Source organism: Osmerus mordax, chromosome 27 (assembly GCF_038355195.1).
Source record: "Osmerus mordax isolate fOsmMor3 chromosome 27, fOsmMor3.pri, whole genome shotgun sequence".
Classification (NCBI taxonomy): Eukaryota; Metazoa; Chordata; class Actinopteri; order Osmeriformes; family Osmeridae; genus Osmerus; species Osmerus mordax.
This window is the reverse complement of record NC_090076.1, coordinates 9,155,037-9,172,457: the sequence shown is the minus strand read 5'-3', so window position 1 is coordinate 9,172,457 and position 17,421 is coordinate 9,155,037. Positions and strand designations below refer to the sequence as shown.

General features: G+C 49.1%; 1 protein-coding gene across 1 annotated transcript; it reads right to left on the bottom strand.

Annotated features, from left to right (window-relative positions):
• Window positions 1–548: 548 nt before the first annotated feature.
• Window positions 549–12,951, bottom strand: ivns1abpa (influenza virus NS1A binding protein a). The gene is made up of 15 exons (XM_067230331.1): window positions 12,811–12,951; window positions 7,553–7,845; window positions 7,226–7,360; window positions 6,780–6,949; window positions 6,584–6,659; window positions 6,208–6,381; window positions 5,893–6,018; window positions 4,160–4,267; window positions 3,627–3,762; window positions 3,226–3,450; window positions 2,847–2,968; window positions 2,596–2,722; window positions 2,352–2,483; window positions 2,050–2,223; window positions 549–1,799 (listed from the first exon to the last, which is right to left on the bottom strand). Exons 3-15 carry the CDS (start codon window positions 7,334–7,336, stop codon window positions 1,540–1,542), a joined length of 1,941 nt encoding a protein of 646 aa, XP_067086432.1. The 5' UTR covers window positions 7,337–7,360; window positions 7,553–7,845; window positions 12,811–12,951; the 3' UTR covers window positions 549–1,539.
• Window positions 12,952–17,421: the final 4,470 nt, after the last annotated feature.

Genomic DNA, 17,421 nt, shown 5'->3' with positions numbered 1-17,421 from the left:
CAAGGTGACGCGTGTCGTTGAACCACCATGACCTAAAAACCACACAGGAAGTGACCCGGCATTCCAGTTTTGCCCCCCCCCCTGCTTACTGTGGCCTAATTCCGGCCCCTGGATAATTGACGGGTGACGGCCCCGTTCTAGTGAACAGGGGAGGAGGGGCGGATCAGAGGGCTGATGGACGAGACCCTGGGCAGCGGTGACCCAGAATGACTCCCTCAGGACTGCAGGTGATCTTGGTGTAATCTCTCCCCATTTAGACGCTTAATGTCACACACAGAAACGACTTAGTTTCCACCAGGGACTACCTCAACTATGAGAGGAAGCTTACGGGAGCCGTGAGCCTGAAAAGCAGGGATGACCATTATCTCCCACTAAGATCCCATGTGCCACAGAGCAGAGAGGAGCTGGTGGAACCAGGACTGGGAGGGGAGATGACTGTCCTGGTTCTCAGGTTGATCTCAGTCTATAATGATCGTCCTACTCTTTAGGGTCTCCCTCGAACACCAAGACTTATCATTCACTGGGAGAAAAAGACAGAAAAATTGAAATTTCAGGTTGAAATGGTTTATTAGTTAAGAAATGTGACCTTACAAATGTGATACAGAATTTATCCCACGTGATCGTGTTACCCCCACCCCCCGAGAACTAAATGCCAATTATTATTTTTGTGATTTTCTTCTTCTTTTTTTTTACACCCAGCACAAGAAAAAAAAAAAAAAAAAAAAAAAAAAAAAAAAAGCTATTCGGTAAACAACATCTACAATAAGTAGTTCAAACTGCAGTAACAAAAGATTTGGTTAGCAGAAGCACAGTGGTGCGTGTGAGCACTAAAAATGCGATACTAAAACTGGCACTGTTTCATTTCATGACTTCACCGCCATGTGCTTTCCATACCTTTTATCTATTGGTAAATCTGCAGTGTATAAAAATATAAAAAAGGCCATCATTAAAGATTCGAAAAGCAATCCAGCTTTAGTTGAATGACACGGTATGTCTCCTGCTGAGTAAGGCTTCAAACCACAGATCGTTGAAATGTGTGAGCAAAAAAAAAAAAAACGGTTCAAAAGAATCATATTCTGAATCACTTTCTTAATCAATTCAACCCAATGTTTTCCAGTATCTCACAAATCCAGACCGTTCGGTCCAGAATCACTTTAGGATTACCCAAGTCAGTAGCCTTTATCGAAAACCCTTGAAACCCATCAAAAAACGAAAACAAAAAAGCCGTTAATGTGTTTTAAATGTTGGCATTCTTAAGACAAAATGAGGAAAACAAACAATATATACAGCACAAAAGAAATATCGTATGCAATATGCAAAGGCGTCAAGTTGCTTTCGGCAACCTTCCCTCCCCCCCCCCCTCCCAAAATAAGCCAGTCTTCACTGAAGACCCCTCAAGATGCCCAAATCAATACCCCTAGACCCTCCCACCCCTGCTCACGCACAGAACATCACAAAACACGATTACGTCACTAAGCCTGTTAGTTTGGGAAAGGTGCCCCTGTAACTCTCCCTCCTCCCTCCCTCCTCCACCCTCCCTCAGGCGGAGGGGCAGAGCGCCTCAGCCAGGCTGCTCCAATCGTCCGCCTCGGGGTCGTACACCTCCACGGTGTTCAGGAAGTCGTTCCCGTCAAAGCCGCCCACGGCGCAGATCACATCTCCCAGAACGGCCACGCCCGCGTTGCTGCGCGCCGACGTCATGCTTCCCAGCATCCTCCACTCGTTCCGGGCGGGGTCGTACACCTCCACGCAGCGCAGCGCGTGGGACCCGTCGAAGCCGCCCACCACAAACAGTTTGCCTGCGAGTGAACAGGGAGGAGATGGGATGAGAACAATCTGCACTTCCAGGCTGCGTGTTTCCCCCAATGTAGAAGAACCGGAATCAGACAGAACCTGAACTCTGATGGATATAGTCACGTAGCTTGAAGACTGAACCATACCGTCTACCCCCCTTCCCAGCCCTCCTGTCCACCCTGCCCCCCCTATCACCCACTCCAGCCCCCCTGTCCACCCCCCCCAAGCCCCCCTGTCCCAGACGGGGGCTCCTACCTGCGTAGACAGCCACCCCGGCCCCCCTGCGGGCCACGTTCATGGGGGCGATGAGGGTCCAGGTGTTGTTCTCAGGGTTGTAGCGCTCCACAGTGTTCAGGCAGTTCCACGACTCCGCCCCTCCGATCACGTACATGAAACCTTCCAGCTCGCACACCGCCGCCTGGTGCCGCCCTGGGAGACGAAACAAACGCACACGGTGTCAGGTCTGGATGAAAAGACTGCCTCAGATATTGGTATTACCTGTGTGTGTGTGTGTGTGTGTGTCAGAGACAGAGAGAGGGAGAGAGAGAGACACTTACTGATGTTGAGGGGGGCACAGTTGTTCCAGGTCTTGCTCACGGGGTCGAAGGCGTCACAGTTCTTCAGACCCTTCTGCCCGCAGGGGTCGGATCCTCCCACAACAAACAGCTTGTTGTTCAAGGCGCAGACACCTGGGGAGAGAGAGAGAGGAGCCATTCACAGACGGCTCACACCTTCCACAGCGAGCCAATCGGCAGTTTACGCATTCACCCATCGGCCAATCGGGGGTGGCGTTTTCCTTACCTGCGTTGCAGCGATTGGTCCGGAGCTCTGGCACCTGAGCCCACTCGTCGGTGTGCGGATCGTACGTCTCCCCGCAGCTCAGCTCATCTGAGTGGCCGTTGGAGCCGCCCATCACGTAGAGCTGACCCTATGAGAGGAGAGAAAGGGGGCGGGGCCCAGTTATTATCCAGCCGGATGGGCGACAGGTAGGAGACAGGATGGGCGACAGGCAGGAGACAGGACGGGCGACAGGGTGGTTGTGGACGACGCACCATGAGCACGGCCATCTGGAAGCGAGCCCTGGGGGTCCGCATGGGGGCCATGAAGGTCCAGCGGTCGTCTTTTGGGTCGTAACACTCCACAGTCCTCAGACACTCCTCCCGGTTGTACCCTCCTAAAGGGAGCGCAGACAGGGGGAGGGCTTCAGAGACAGATCACAGCCTACATGGACACTAGGGGTGGGAAACTTTTGGTACCTCACGATTCGATTCTTGGGGTCACGATTCTTATCAGAAATAATCGTCAACCCAAGAATCGAATCGTGAGGTACATAAAAAATAAATTGATTTTCTTTTTTTTCACCCCTAATGGACACACACACACTCAACAACCAGGAAGTGACCGGTAACGAGAGGAGGGGGAGGGGCTCACCTGCGGCGACGAGCCGCCCGTGCAGCGCGGCGGTGCCCAGGCCGGAGCGGGCGTAATGCATGGGCGAGAGCGGCCTCTCCTCCGGCTCCTCAGGCTGGCCCTCGAAGCTCAGGCTCTTCAGCAGGCAGGGCGTGGCCGAGGGGGATGTCTGGGGGCTGCTGCGGCCGTGAAGGAAGATCACGCTCAGCACCCCGTCCAGCACGGCCAGGCACAGGTAGGTGCAGTCTGAGGAGCAACAGGTGGAGGTGAGTCTCATTCTGCTCCAGTTACGAGTACGAACACTGGAGGTTATTGGAGCGTTTGTTTACTCTGGCTTGGTGCCAAGTAAACATTCAACGGCGGTTTTGAGTTCAGAGAGATGACACAGGGACATGTGCACCTACGCACACACACAGACTTACTGGTGGTCTTCTCAGAGGCGATGTACTTCCACTCTCTGTGGCGGGGCTGGCGGGGGGTTTTGGGGGACAGGCCGTCGGAGGAGCTGCAGCTCAGCTGTCTCTGCGTCTCTGCTCTGCTCTCTCTGGGAGGGTTCTTCTGCAAGAGCACAGCACAGATACAGACTCCTGTATCCAGCCGCCCCGCTACCCTCCAACACACACACACACTAACCCCCAACACACACACACTAACCCTAGACACCCCCCTTACACACACACACACACAGACTAACTCCCAACACACACACTAACCCTAGACACCCCCCTTACACACACACACAGACTAACCCCCAACACACACACACACACACACACACACACACACACACTAACCCTAGACACCCCCCTTACACACACACACACACACTAACCCTAGACACCCCCCTTACACACACATACACACACTAACCGTCAGACCCCCCCCCCCCAGTCTAACCCTAACCCCCTGGGGTCTGACCCAGGTGAAGCCTGCAGCAGACTGCGGGCCTGGTTACCTGCACAAACTGGAGGTGGTCCTCATCACCAGCGAACACCTCCGTCTGGCTCTCCATCAGGCTCCCGTCCAGCAGCTTGTGGTTGGCAGAGTAGTACAGCGTTTGCACCTGGAAGACACACAGCGACACAACAACCATGTGGCTGTCTCCATGGCAACAACAAAGCTGAGCCCCAGCAACACGGTGAGTGGGTGGAGGATGGGGGCTTCTGATGTCCGTCTGAGTTTTTGTACACACACACACACACACAGATAGAAATGAGGCGCGGTACACTGAAAGGGTCAAGGTAGAAGCCGCCTCCCCCCCCTCCCTCCCTCCCCCCTGGAAAAGGAGCAGTGGGGTGGGGGGGGGGAGGAGCGGGGGCGGGGGAAAGGAGACGACTGCAGCAGCAGCAGCAGCAGCATCTGAAACGTCTTCAGGAGAGAGGGAGGCGGAGGAGGGGGGGGGGGCTTTTCAGCTCGCTGTCTCACCGCCGCTGCCGATTGGATATCACCTTCAAACCTCTGGAAGGGGATTGGCTGCAGCAATACATAAGAGTTTTCAAAACGCAAGGAACGAGTAACTGTTGGAATGAGCTAATCAAGTTTGGAAAAAACAAAAAAACAAACAAGCAAAAGTTGTGTGACCAGACGCATGCAGGACTGTTAAGAGATGGAGAATCCTGCAAGAAACATCTCAATGCTTTTCTTCATATCCACTTAAAAAAAAAAGAACAACAGACTATTTGGGATAAAAAGTTTTTTTTTTTACGTTTGTCCCCGTTACATTGCGTGGCCGTTAAACGATGGAGGGTTTGAAATCCAGTGTATTTTCCAATGAATGAGAGAGTCCTGTTGAGAAGCCAATCTGTGGTCCACTGAGGTGTGCTATGATGTATAGATACTGAGCATGTGATATAGGAATGAGTTATGAGTAAAGCAGCCACACTATTAATCAGTAGATATCACCGTGTATCAATACACGGATGTGGAGGGTTTCAAGTATTTGCATTCCATTCATATGTACCATGAACAGATTTGAGGGGTTTCTATGTGAATTTTAACACGTAAATGTGTGTGTGTGTGTCACTGACAGATGGGCGCTCAGTTTCGATGTTGTTTTGGCGAGAGAGGGGGCTGCTTCAATCCTCCCTCTCTCGCCCCTCTTTTCTCTCTCTCTCTTTACCCTGGTGGTTCAGTCTTGGTTCTTCAGTTTCGTCTCCTGCTGCTGCTAATAAACCTAAAGGAGAAATAAATCAACGGGGAGGAACAGTCGTTAGTACCAGAGGGCTGGTCCAACACACACACACACACACACACACACGAACAAGAGAAAGGCATCAGTGAAGCAGCAAAAAAGAGGAGGAGGGTGGGAGGGGGGCAAGACCTCGGCCTCTGAGTGACAAGAGGAAGGACCAATGCCACTGGGTGGGTGGAGCCATCATCAACCATGCACCCAATCATAGAAGAGGGGGGGGAGGGGAGACGGATGGACGGACAGCAAAACAGGAAACTGGTCACGTCTCCTCGTGTCTTTCTGCTCACCTCTAGCTCGCAGTATGGGCCAGGGACAGTGTCTACTGCGTAACTTAACGAGAAAGAAAACAAACAGTCCTAGAACGTGGTGACTCGTCTCCACAGACCCCCACACGGAGCAAACCTCTCAATCTCAGAGGGAAGGAAAGAGACAGGGAGGAGTGTTGAGGTGGTGTGCGGGGGGGGAGGGGGGAGGAGAGGTGGAGCAGCGGTACTGACCTCCTCCATCAGCCTGTCCAGGTGGTCACCGTTCTCCGACAGGCTGCGCTGGACCCAGCTGAGCACTTTGGAGTACAGCTTGCCGTTACTGGGCAAGGACAGGTTGTCTTCCAGCATTACTTCTAACTGTAAACACACACGGCCAACAGGGAGCAGAGCGGGGGTTAAAAAACAAATCGAGCCAGGATGTCCAAACAGCCTGAGCCCGTGCAGAGGATTTCTCATCTCGAGCCGGGTGACAGTTAGTGACAGTTGGAAGTGGACCAGGGGGGGGAGGGGGGGGGGGGGGGGGGGGGGGGAGAAATGGGGGCTCACCTTGAGGCGGGGGAGTTTTAGGAAATCCTCCTGCTCGGAAACTTCCAGAAGGTGTTCCTGGATGTAGGCGTCCACCTTGGCCAGGACGCGGCCGTCTCCCATGCAGCTGGCGAAGTTGCGGAAGGAGATGGCGCTCTGGGAGTCCATCTTGGTGAGCAGGTAGTCGCCACAGATCTGCCCGACCAGACGGGAGAAACGTTAGGTGGTTTGAGGTTTAACCCTTTACCGCTCTTAACCTTGTACGATGCCAAAACCTTTTCAGGTCTAACCCCGTTGCCACTTTAGGGCGGTACAAGCTTAGAGCGGGATAAGGTTAGAGTTGTACTGGGTTTGTCTTTAATTAAAGGTCTTGGGTTTTAGGGCAAGGTCGTCCTACCTGTTTGACGCGCTCCATCTTGAACCTTTTGGCCGCAGAGTAGACCTCCTTAACCAACTCCTTGTCTGCCTTCAACCTGGGAAAACACCGCGACACCAGCGAGAGAATGACAACGCGATCTGACACGACTCACCGGTGTGCATGAGGGGTCAGAGGGAGGGGGGGGTGAAAGGTCACGGGAGGGGGGGCTACTCACTGGGCAGTGTAGGCGTAGTTGAGCAGGACCTCCACAGCCTCAGGGTCCAGGTCCTCGAAGGTGACGTGAGACACCCCGTGGGGCTCGATGTCGCTGTTGAACACCTCAAACAGGTAGGGGCTGCAGCACGCCAGCACGGCACGGTGAGCCATCATCTCCTGGCCGCACACCTGCGACACAAGACGGGGTCAAAGGTCGAGCTAGAGGCGCCTCGGGGAAGGTTCTAGGACGGTCACCTTTCTACGAAATCAAATGGCTGTGCGTATAGAATAACACAGGAAGGGCGCTGCACGCTTGGCGTAGGGATACGCTGTTGGCTTGAGATACGGGACTACTTCCGGTACAACAGATAGACGTTGGACATTCTCTGGTCTGAGGTCGAGCGGGGGAGGAGAGGAAGGGAGGGTGGAAGGGGGAGGGAGGTTGGGTGGGTGGAAGGGGCTCACCTGCAGTCTGACGTCACAGAACTGTCCACTCTTTCTCAGGGCGTTCATCTTGGCCACAGTGGAGTCCAGGAAAGTCTCGTCCTCGAAGATCAGAAAACCGTTGGGAATCATTTTCGCTGAATTTGGAGGAAAATCCTGGAGGGATGGGGGGGAAATAATTAAATAAAAGATTACCAGTCCCAACGGGGTATTTGTCAAAGATGCAGAGTGACATTTCCCAACTGCTGCTTTCATCAATTAATAATCACGACGGAGGATTTAGATTAGGTGCATTTGCATTGTGTGAGCGCATATATAATCTACCCCATGCATTAGTGATGACCTTACCTAATAGTGTATGACGTAAGTCCGTAGAGAGCTACTGGCGACAGTAGAGCAGGAACCGAAGGATGAGACCGAGAGAGGCAGACGGAGATTACAAGGGAACTCAAGTCCTCTTAACTAGCTGAGGGGGGGGGGGGGAGTCGGAAGCAACGCCAGGCAACCAGACGGGTGAGAACGGAGGGGGGAGGGCAGTCGCACCGATGCAAACTATCAGGCTTGAAGCGACTGTAATCAAGTCCTCGGGATCCCTATGGCTATAGAGTCAAACTTTTTCTGTGTTGGTCGTGCATTATAACCTGGAGGAGAAGAGAGAGAGAGAAAGAGTAAATTAAGTCATTTCAGTCTAAATTTAAAAAAGGAAGCACAACAAGAAATATCAAGCTAATATTAATACAGTATTTTTAGACTGGTAGGAGGCCCATCAGTCTAACTGATGCCATGTCACAGTCACCCATTACTAAAATAGTCGCTCGCGTTAAACCTCCCTTCCCCTTTCCCCTCTACTACCTATCCTCCATTTCATTCTGGATTTTCCAGTCTTTTCCGGAGTCTTCCAGCCCTTTAGTGTGGTAACTGACCCAAGGCCCTGCCCACCCTCCCAGTTTCCCATTTTAGCCACGTGTGACCAAGGACTACCTAATCCGGCTCAATCCTCTCCTCTCCCCAGCCCTAGAGGCAAGCCCAATTGCTCAGGGCCATCAACCAATCACAGCTGCCCAGGAAGCACACCCACAACTGGCCACACCCACAACGATAATCTCAATTCCTCCACGGTAGCCTGTCTAGCTAGGAGATTTTAGGGAAGAAAAAAAATCTTGTCACGCTGGCCATGCTAACCCCCGATCTCTTGACTCTTTGGTCAGGTCACTCTCACTAGGGTACCAAAAAGGGCAGGGCAGGAGGTGTGGGGGGGGTAATAAATGACAGGGATTCCAACCGTTTGATTGCTCTTCCCACATGTGGAGGGGGAGGTACGGAGGGGAGCAACAGCAACAGCTGCATCAGTCTGAAATCCAATCCACATGCCATTTGCAACAAGTTCTTTAGAAATCAGGCATATGTGTGTGTGTGTGTGTGTGTGTGTGTGTGTGTGTGTGTGTGTGTGTGTGTGTGTGTGTGTGTGTGTGTGTGTGTGTGTGTGTGTGTGGGGACAGGCGCGTGAGCTTCTAATTCATTACACAGAGCTGCCAGCATTATTTTTCTAGTGTGCACGCAATGCACATGGAGCAGTAACAAGTGGCATATCACAAGCATCTCATCTGAAACATGTGTGTGTGTGAGTGTGTGAGAGAGAGAATAATAAGTGACTAAGAGGTCTCGATTGCCCTGTGTCATGGAGGAATTAAACGGAATAACAACCTTAATTTCTCCCTGGAATGCGTGGCATGGGAGACTGGAGCTGTCCAACAGACACACGCGAGGGGAATATAGTCAGAGCGTGTGCGGGGTGATAAATGAAGTGTTATTCTGTTGTGGTGAGGTAAGACACAGCTATAAGCCTCCCACTAGCTAATCTTGAACCACAGAGATAAATCCAAGCAGCCAGCGTGTAGATGCATCCATCTCTTGTTACACTAGCAGGGCCCTCAACCAAGATGCTTTTCACAGTAACTCACATTAAAATATAGTTGACAATGTACGTGTGAAACGATACAGGACGGCCTTATATCAGCTTTCTGACCTGCAATCGCAGGCCGATTTGTCCCACTTGTAACCAGCATCAGCTGTCGTGAAGGGACAGCCTTGTGAAAAGACAGACTTTTTTTTGTTGCAGCTGGAAATAACGACCGTTTCCATCCGATCAGGGAGTACAGCCGTTGAATTTTAGACGCACGCAAAATCTTTTCAACCCAAGGCCAAGTGTGAAGGACAGTTATGAGGACTTTTTTATTTATTTATTTTTTATCTCTAGGACACCTTGTCCAGCCGGTAAAAAAAATAAATAATCAGCGTCAAACCGAGAGCGCATGTACGTGTTTGTGGGCCTGCGAACATTAGAAGGGAAACGCAACTGCTATTTCAGTTTCTAGTTCACAACCCTTAGGGCCGCTTTATTTTCCACAGAACTGAAACAAATCAATAGCTCCAGTCATGACAACATTACCACACATCTAAACCAGCCTGCCAATCACAGGCAGCGTTCGTAAGTTAGCATAGCAGACGACCCCCGGAAGCTTAACCACGCCTGGTTAAGAGACTAAGCACAGACAGCCTCTGCGGCCTGCTCTGTACGTCTGACAAAAAGTATCAGGAGGGAATTGTTCAATCCCGTGCAAGTATTACACAAGATCATGAGAAATGCAGGGAGGGAAACGGAGGTAGAGGAGTGAGGACAAAATGTGCGGTGGGTGGGTGGGGAGGGCTGGTGTGGGCGATGCCGAACTCTGAAATTAAAGGAAATACGGGAAAAAAATGCATTGCATAGGAGATGGAAAATAACTGCTTGTCACATGACTTCACAGAGGCGTGTCACACAAATTGAAATCGGAACAATCTGTGTGTGTGGTGTGCATGCCCGCAGCTACGCCGGCAGAACTGGGTAGCGCTGGCTAACGACGGCATGTGCGGGTGGCTGCTGGAACATGCTAGAAATAGCTGAATAAAAGACCTTATTGTGTTCCCGTGTGCACAGCACTGCCGCTACGACCAGCCATTTGCAGATGTTAGCTGGCCTAGTTTTGTTTGTCGTTTTACGTAACATCTGAAGGGAGATGGGACGTTCCCCACTGAACGCTTCATTGGCTAGCACCTTTAAGTTGGCCCTCCTCCTCCGGGGCTTCACTTAGAATGTTTCCCCCGCCTCTGCTCCTCCTCCACCCCCACCCTCTACTTACTTCGACCATCCTCTCCTCCCCCGCTCCAGGGCTTCACTTAGCCTCCTCCCCTCCCCCTACACCCCCCTCTCCCCCCCCCCTCCTCTACCCTCTCTACTTCAACCCCCCCCTCTACTCCTCCGCCCCCACCCATCCCCCTCTACTCCTCCACCCCCACCACATTCCCTTCCCCCTGATCCCCCCCCCCCCTCACTCACTCCTCCCATCTACACCTCCACCCCCACTGCCCTTCCCCCACCCCTCTGCCATCCACAGGTCTTTTCTATTCCCGTCACAGACTGCCTCTTTCCAGACCTGACTGAATTCAGACTGCATGCTGACTGACCCATGATGGGAATTAAATTAAAGTAATGTCTTTAAGTAAGTTGCACACCTTTAGCTGTAGGGAATTGATTAACATCTGAAAAAGACACATCACTTCCCCCCCTCTCGTGATAAACGATAAACTCTCCCTAAGATTAAAGGTTAACAGAATACTAATCATGCAATTTTACAGACGACTGACTCTCCTCAAATAGTGGTGAGCTGAGATTTGATAACTCTCCAGATTGACAAGGGAGCTGTGTATAGAGACAGGAAACAGACTGGGGAAACAGGAACTAGTATTCCTGCAAACAAGATCGATATCCAAATGTACGTAAAGCACTCATTGTGATTAATGCACAGGCACAAAGACCGATAGAGGAAGTCACACCAAATACAGTAAGGAAATGTGAGTGACAATATTAATAATATTTCGAATTAGACAGACATGAAGGGACACAAAAAAAGAGAAAGCCAGACATAGAAAGAGAGCAGAGAGAAAGATCCATCAAAATAGATTACTTTGTTTCAACGTGTCATCCGTTTCTATTTGACTGGTCAAACACAATGATGATAACCGGATAGTCTGTTCCACAGCGCGGCATGGTGAAATGAGGCCGAGATCGGCTCTGTAGTGCAATGTACTAATTGAAGCTGCGGGCCATACGTTTTGAAGGCCTTTTGTACAAAATACAGAGTGGTGAGGGAATTTCCATACATTTTGAAAGCAGGAAGTTACCTGTTGTCTGACTCATGATAATTAGGAACCAAAACTGCGCAACAACGACGAGAAATATCGGCGCTCATTAAGGATCAGGACGTGGAGTTTGAGAATACACCTATCGCTCCTTGCAGGGCAGTGGCAAAGCGGGCCCGTAGATAATAACAGTGGAAATGGCCGAATCACAACGAGTCATCCTCCCTGAATCAGTCTATTTGCACCTGACCCCCAAGTATCAGAAGCTTCGATGCTGACGGCCGAACAAGCGGATTTCCCCCTTTAGTGTCAACGTGTGAAATGGCCGTGGAGGTACTGATGCGGGGGCCGGTAGCCAGAGGAAGGAAGGAACCGGGAACCACACGGAGGTGACATTCTAAAGCCCTTGGCGCAAACATCCAACAAGCTGTTTATCTTATAAAGATTAGTCGTGTTTTATGGTTAAATGTTGTCTGGGTTATATAGCTAGCAGGCGACTGTTATGCGAGTTAAAAAGGAAGTGTGATACTGAATTAAAGGTATCAATAAACATTAGGCACATTTAGGTGGTGGGAGGGGGGGGGGTTTACGCCAAGGTTAAAACTCGGGGAGGTGGGTTAGTATAACATGGAGTGCCAACTACAGGGAGATAAAGTCTCAAGCATTTTTCCGTTCCTTGGCTTATCTACCTAAACAACTATCGTTTTAAGTTCGCCACACTACAGAAGCGCCCTGTGCCAGCGCCAGCCAGTCTTGAGCCCACGGCACGGGCTAATGTCTGCCCGGTATTCACGAAGTAGGTCAGCTGCTAAGAGAACGCCGAACTGCTTAGGTCGACCGACATTGCAATGACAGTTCAAAAAGCACACAATGAAGCAATGTGGCGCGCTAGCTCAGTTAGCCGCTACTGTTCAACCCGCTTTAAATGAGCTGGACCACGCGCTTAGCTGGCGGGCTAAACAGCCATTAAAAACCTTGTAATTACCTGGCTGTGTACTGCAGACTATTGTCTTTCGTGTCGTTGACCCGGCTTGTATATCGTGGCAGTACGTGCATCCGCGACACCATAGCCGTTACCGTAACTAGCTATGTGGCAATGAATACGAACATGTCATTCCTCGTACAATCGTTGCATACACTTCATTCAGCTACGCCCCGTTACTACTGTTGCTCGAAAGCTATCTAGTTAGCATAGAAATTCCAGAACAGGTGACAATCTTAAGACAAGGCAACTCTGATTAAGTGTCAAAGCATATTGCCAAGTATAAATATAAATACATAGCTACTCGACAAATACATTTGTCGAGGCTTACGCCATGAAACACCAAATCAACCCCTATCTGTCTATGTTACGTAGCGCGCCACAATCCTTCCCTCATCTTAACGTTTAGTACACATTATTCAGAATACTATTCACAAACTCTTACCTGGGGTTTTTGACAACAGGTGGTAGTAGACATATTTGATGTAAATTCAGAGTTGTGGGTGTGGGAACGGCGAACTGCGACGCGATTAACACGGTTTGGTTTCTTTCTCCTCTCACGGGTCCCCGGTACTCACGAGCGTGTTCTAGCAAGTGACGAGGCTTCAGCAGCGCGTGCTCAACAAAAGCGATCACGCAGCCAGTGACGTATGTAGGTCGGTCTGCGCCGGTCTAAAGGCGGGGTTAGCTCTACTGCTGACATGGTAGGTCACTTTCAGAAGCAGTTTTAGCGATTGTAGTATCTCTGCTTTTTATTATTAAGTATTTTCTAACCTGGTGTTTTCACACCAGGTTAGAAAATGAGTCATCCTCAATTTGAATTATTGTCAAGATAAGACCATGATTGTGAAGCCTACCTCAAATGTAGGCCGTATGAGCATACAAGACGTGTTCATTTTAGTGCTCAAAGTAACTGACATACTTCACCTTCATATAAGTAGCTTGAGGGTCTCTTCTCTTAACGAAAGAACATCCTTGCTCAGCTTCGCTCACCACTAATTTGACGTCATCTCGGAGCCCCTAAGATCCCTGACTGAGACATCTTACTACTACCTCAGTGAAACGCTAATTAGATAAATGGATCAGAATCACTACCGTGCCACAGATAATGTACTCCACGTGGGTTAGAGAGCCCAGCCTGTAGCTTCATACTAGAAACCTCTAGAACCTTCCAGAACATTTTTGTGGTTTGGTGTTTGTAGTGATACAGTGGCTCAGTGCAAGAAGGCAACAAGGTCCTTGGTTCAATTCCTGACCTTTTCAGGTCAGCATCTATCTCAGAAGATATACTGTGCCAGACAATTATCGAGCAAAACTGTACATTTGTACGTTTCATAGATAGTCATAGACTGTGAGTGCTCACAATCTCCCTTACTCACCCTTGAATCTCTTTTTATCTAACTTCTACCCCCCCCCACCTCCCCTTCACCATCACAAAATGTTCGCAGGACTTGGTCAGATGTGTCCTGATGAGGGCGGTATGAATATTTCAGGTATGATAGCGCTGACCCTGGCATGTGGCACAGTGTTTCCCCTAGGTTTGGGGGGGGGGGGGGGGGGGCAGAAATGACATGCCGTTGTGTAAACAAGATAAATAACAAGACCATTTAGTTTGTTTAATAAAAGAGCAAGCTATAGACCTGTTTTATAGGAAAGGTAACCTTAATTGACTTATTTTGTGATCTGGCGCTATATAAAAAATAGAAAAAATGTTTTTTGTATTTTTTACTTGACCTTCGGGGAGGGGGGGGGGGGGGTGTTGGGGGGGCGGGGCGGTCTTATATCGGGGCAGTTTTACGAGACAGAAAGTCGAATTAAATTCAAGCGATGAGGCGTAGATGTGAGCTACTACGGGGTAGGGAGTCAGGTTGAGTCGATTCCCCGCCATGCAAAATGATGTTGTGTCCTTGGGCAAGGTACTTCACCCTACTTGCCTCGGGGGGAATGTCCCTGTACTTACTGTAAGTCGCTCTGGATAAGAGCGTCTGCTAAATGACTAAATGTAAATGTAATGGAGAAAAAAAACAGAAAAGCAAAAAGCAGCCGTAAACAAATAGCTGTTAAACTGGTCAGTTTCTAAGTAATGCTCCCCGAGGCTTAGGAGACTGAAGCATGAGAAGCGTGTTTGAACGACTTCCAAGAACCAACTGATAAGAGACCAACGTACTCTGTGACCTTGACAAAAGGGCGGTAGCGATGCCTCTAGGATCCCTTTGTAGCCCTAGACTCCAGACGTGAACCGACATGCGAGAGGGTTCATGGTCCACAAAAGGTCAAAGAGATAGCTCTTGAGATATGCTAGTTGATGGTTTATTTCGTAATTTTGGTGGATTTGAACAGAGGTCAAAGTTCAATATCCCAATCCAGTCTGTAGATTAGATGTCGCCCTGACAACCTCGTGCCTCCTCTCGGAGACTGAGATGCTGAGATGGAAAATAGGTTCAGCGGGGTAATTGAAACATTATGTAATTAAAGTTAATTGACCTCAATTGAAAACAATAGTCACTGAGCCAAACTCTTAGGTGAACATATTTCTTAAGGTAGCTTCTACCATTTTACAGTCATTCTTTTAATAAATGCATTTTCAGCACTGGGGATTAAATTCACAGTGACGGTTGAAGACAAAGACATTTACATTTAGTCATTTAGCAGACGCTCTTATCCAGAGCGACTTACAGTAAGTACAGGGACATTCCCCCCGAGGCAAGTAGGGTGAAGTGCCTTGCCCAAGGACACAACGTCATTTGGCACGGCCGCGAATCGAACCAACAACCTTCTGATTAATAGCCCAACTCCCTAACCGCTCAGCCTGCTGAAAGAATGTGTTTTTGTTGCCTTTAACTGCCTGCTTTAAAACTTCTACTTAACTGTCTCTATTGCATTTTGAGTGTTGGCCTAAGAATCTATCCGCTTTCAAGTAATTAGGATGTGCAACTATATATTTAGATTCATCAGGCAAGCTGTAAGCATTAGTTGAACGTAAATCAAGTGTAAATCAGTATTCATGAAGGCCGATATTTTCCCACATTTTCTTAGCAGTTCAGTTTTAAATTAAATATTCAAACCAATCTTAAAAAAAAAATAAAAAATCACTAATCTTTCTGCAACATACATTTTCTTAGCTAAATTCAAAGTGAGGATTCAGTTAACTTTCATAACACCTATATTGTTCTTGCTTTGTTCAGATTCTTTAAGGAACACTGTTTTCATTCCAAACTAACTGCTAGTCTGTCTAGTATCTGTGCCAGATCTGATAAATTCATACTCACAAATACATCCCTTGGCCACACTAGATGTGTAAAACACACTGCTAGTCCTCTCTAGGTGATGTTTCAGTAAGCAGCCATTTTATGGCTTCAGATTGATCCAAAAGCATTCGGATCACGTTATGCAAATGCCCAGATTTACAGGCTGCGGTTGGCTTTTATGTCCCACAAAGGTCAAAGGTCGCAGGTACGTGGATTATCATTGGGAGGGTTGAAAGGTCACAGTGATGCAACGGTGAAGCCGCCTAGCACAGTTTAGTGGTGCGTGGAGAAAAACCAGGTCTAAATGCCCCCCTCCTTCCCTCCTGATAGACTATCAGTCTCTTGGACTCTACCTGTCCAGGGCACAAGGTTTCTCTGAAAACACACTTCACACACATCACATCATACATCACACACACATCACACACACACATCATACACACACACACACACACACAGAGATTGTTATTCCGAAACTGAGATGGAAGCCCATCTGCATGTTTCGTATGTGAAGGCACACAAACATAACAGCCAGATATTGACACATGGGCCGGTTCAACAGCGGATTCTGGGATGTCCGGGTGAAGCCAGCAGGAAGAAGAGAAGAGTGATTGAAATGAAAACTGCTTGTATTTCAGTCATGTGAAGAGCAGGCTAAACAAACACAGCTCTCTGTGAGCTTCTAACTGATGTGCTCACACATATTCCAGTTCGTTCCAGTGGGACCGTGAGGCTCAATAACAGAGCACAAGACTACAAATCGAGAGGTCACGGGTTGAAATCCCCAACCTTGTATGATGCACTGCAGAAACACATCTGCTTAATAAACGTATAAAATACAACTAAGTTCTGACTCGCTGAACAAAGTCTTGTGTCCTGCCAGCAGAACAGTGCCGAGGGTGTCCCCGTTTACCCTGACCCGGCGCAGGTCGAGTCACGAGAGTGTCTGGGTTGCTGAACGCTAAGCCCTTCCAAATAGAAGGGCTTTCCTCCCTCCTGTGTGCTCCTGCTCTCTGTCTTTCTCTCTGTCTCTCTCTCTCTGTCTCTCTCTCTCTGTCTCTCTTTCTCTCTTTCTTACTCTCCATCTCTCTCTCGCTCTCTCTCGCTCTCTCGCTCTTTCTCTCTCTCTCTCTCTCTCTCTCTCTCTCTCTCTCTCTCTCTCTCTCTCTCTCTCTCTCTCTCTCTCTCTCTCTCTCTCTCTCTCTCTCGGTAAGTGGGTCAGTCGAGCAGACGAACACACACACACACACGCAATCCAAACACTGATATTCCCAGATATCCCACACCAAGCTTATCTATGATGTTTTTCCTGGCCTGTAGTGTTAAAATCCCTATTATCCCCACTCTTTGAAAAGCAGTATGTGGTGAAAGGCTTTTGAATAAGACTGGATTCATTCCACCCATAACCAGTAACTCTGCTCTGCATTCTCTAATCTCCCTGGCAACCATGGTGACGCTTTCTTTTTTCAAACCTGGCTAAAATGTGCTGTAGGAGCTCTCATTAATACACACACTGCAGATTAATCATCATGAATTATCTGGGATATCTCTATCTCTCTCTCTCTCTCTCTCTCTCTCTCTCAGGGAATGCATAAGAGTTATGTAAATTAATTTGTGCATTGATGCATGACTATTGATCATCTTAAAAGATGCAATGGTAAGTCATTAATTGGCCATGTGACTGCATTGACCATGATGGCATGTGACTCCACCACCATCCCTCGTGGTCTCTCTCTCTCCCTCTCTCCCTCTCTCCCTCTTTCTCTTTCTCTCCCCTCCCCCTCTCTCTCTCTCTCTCTCTCTCTCTC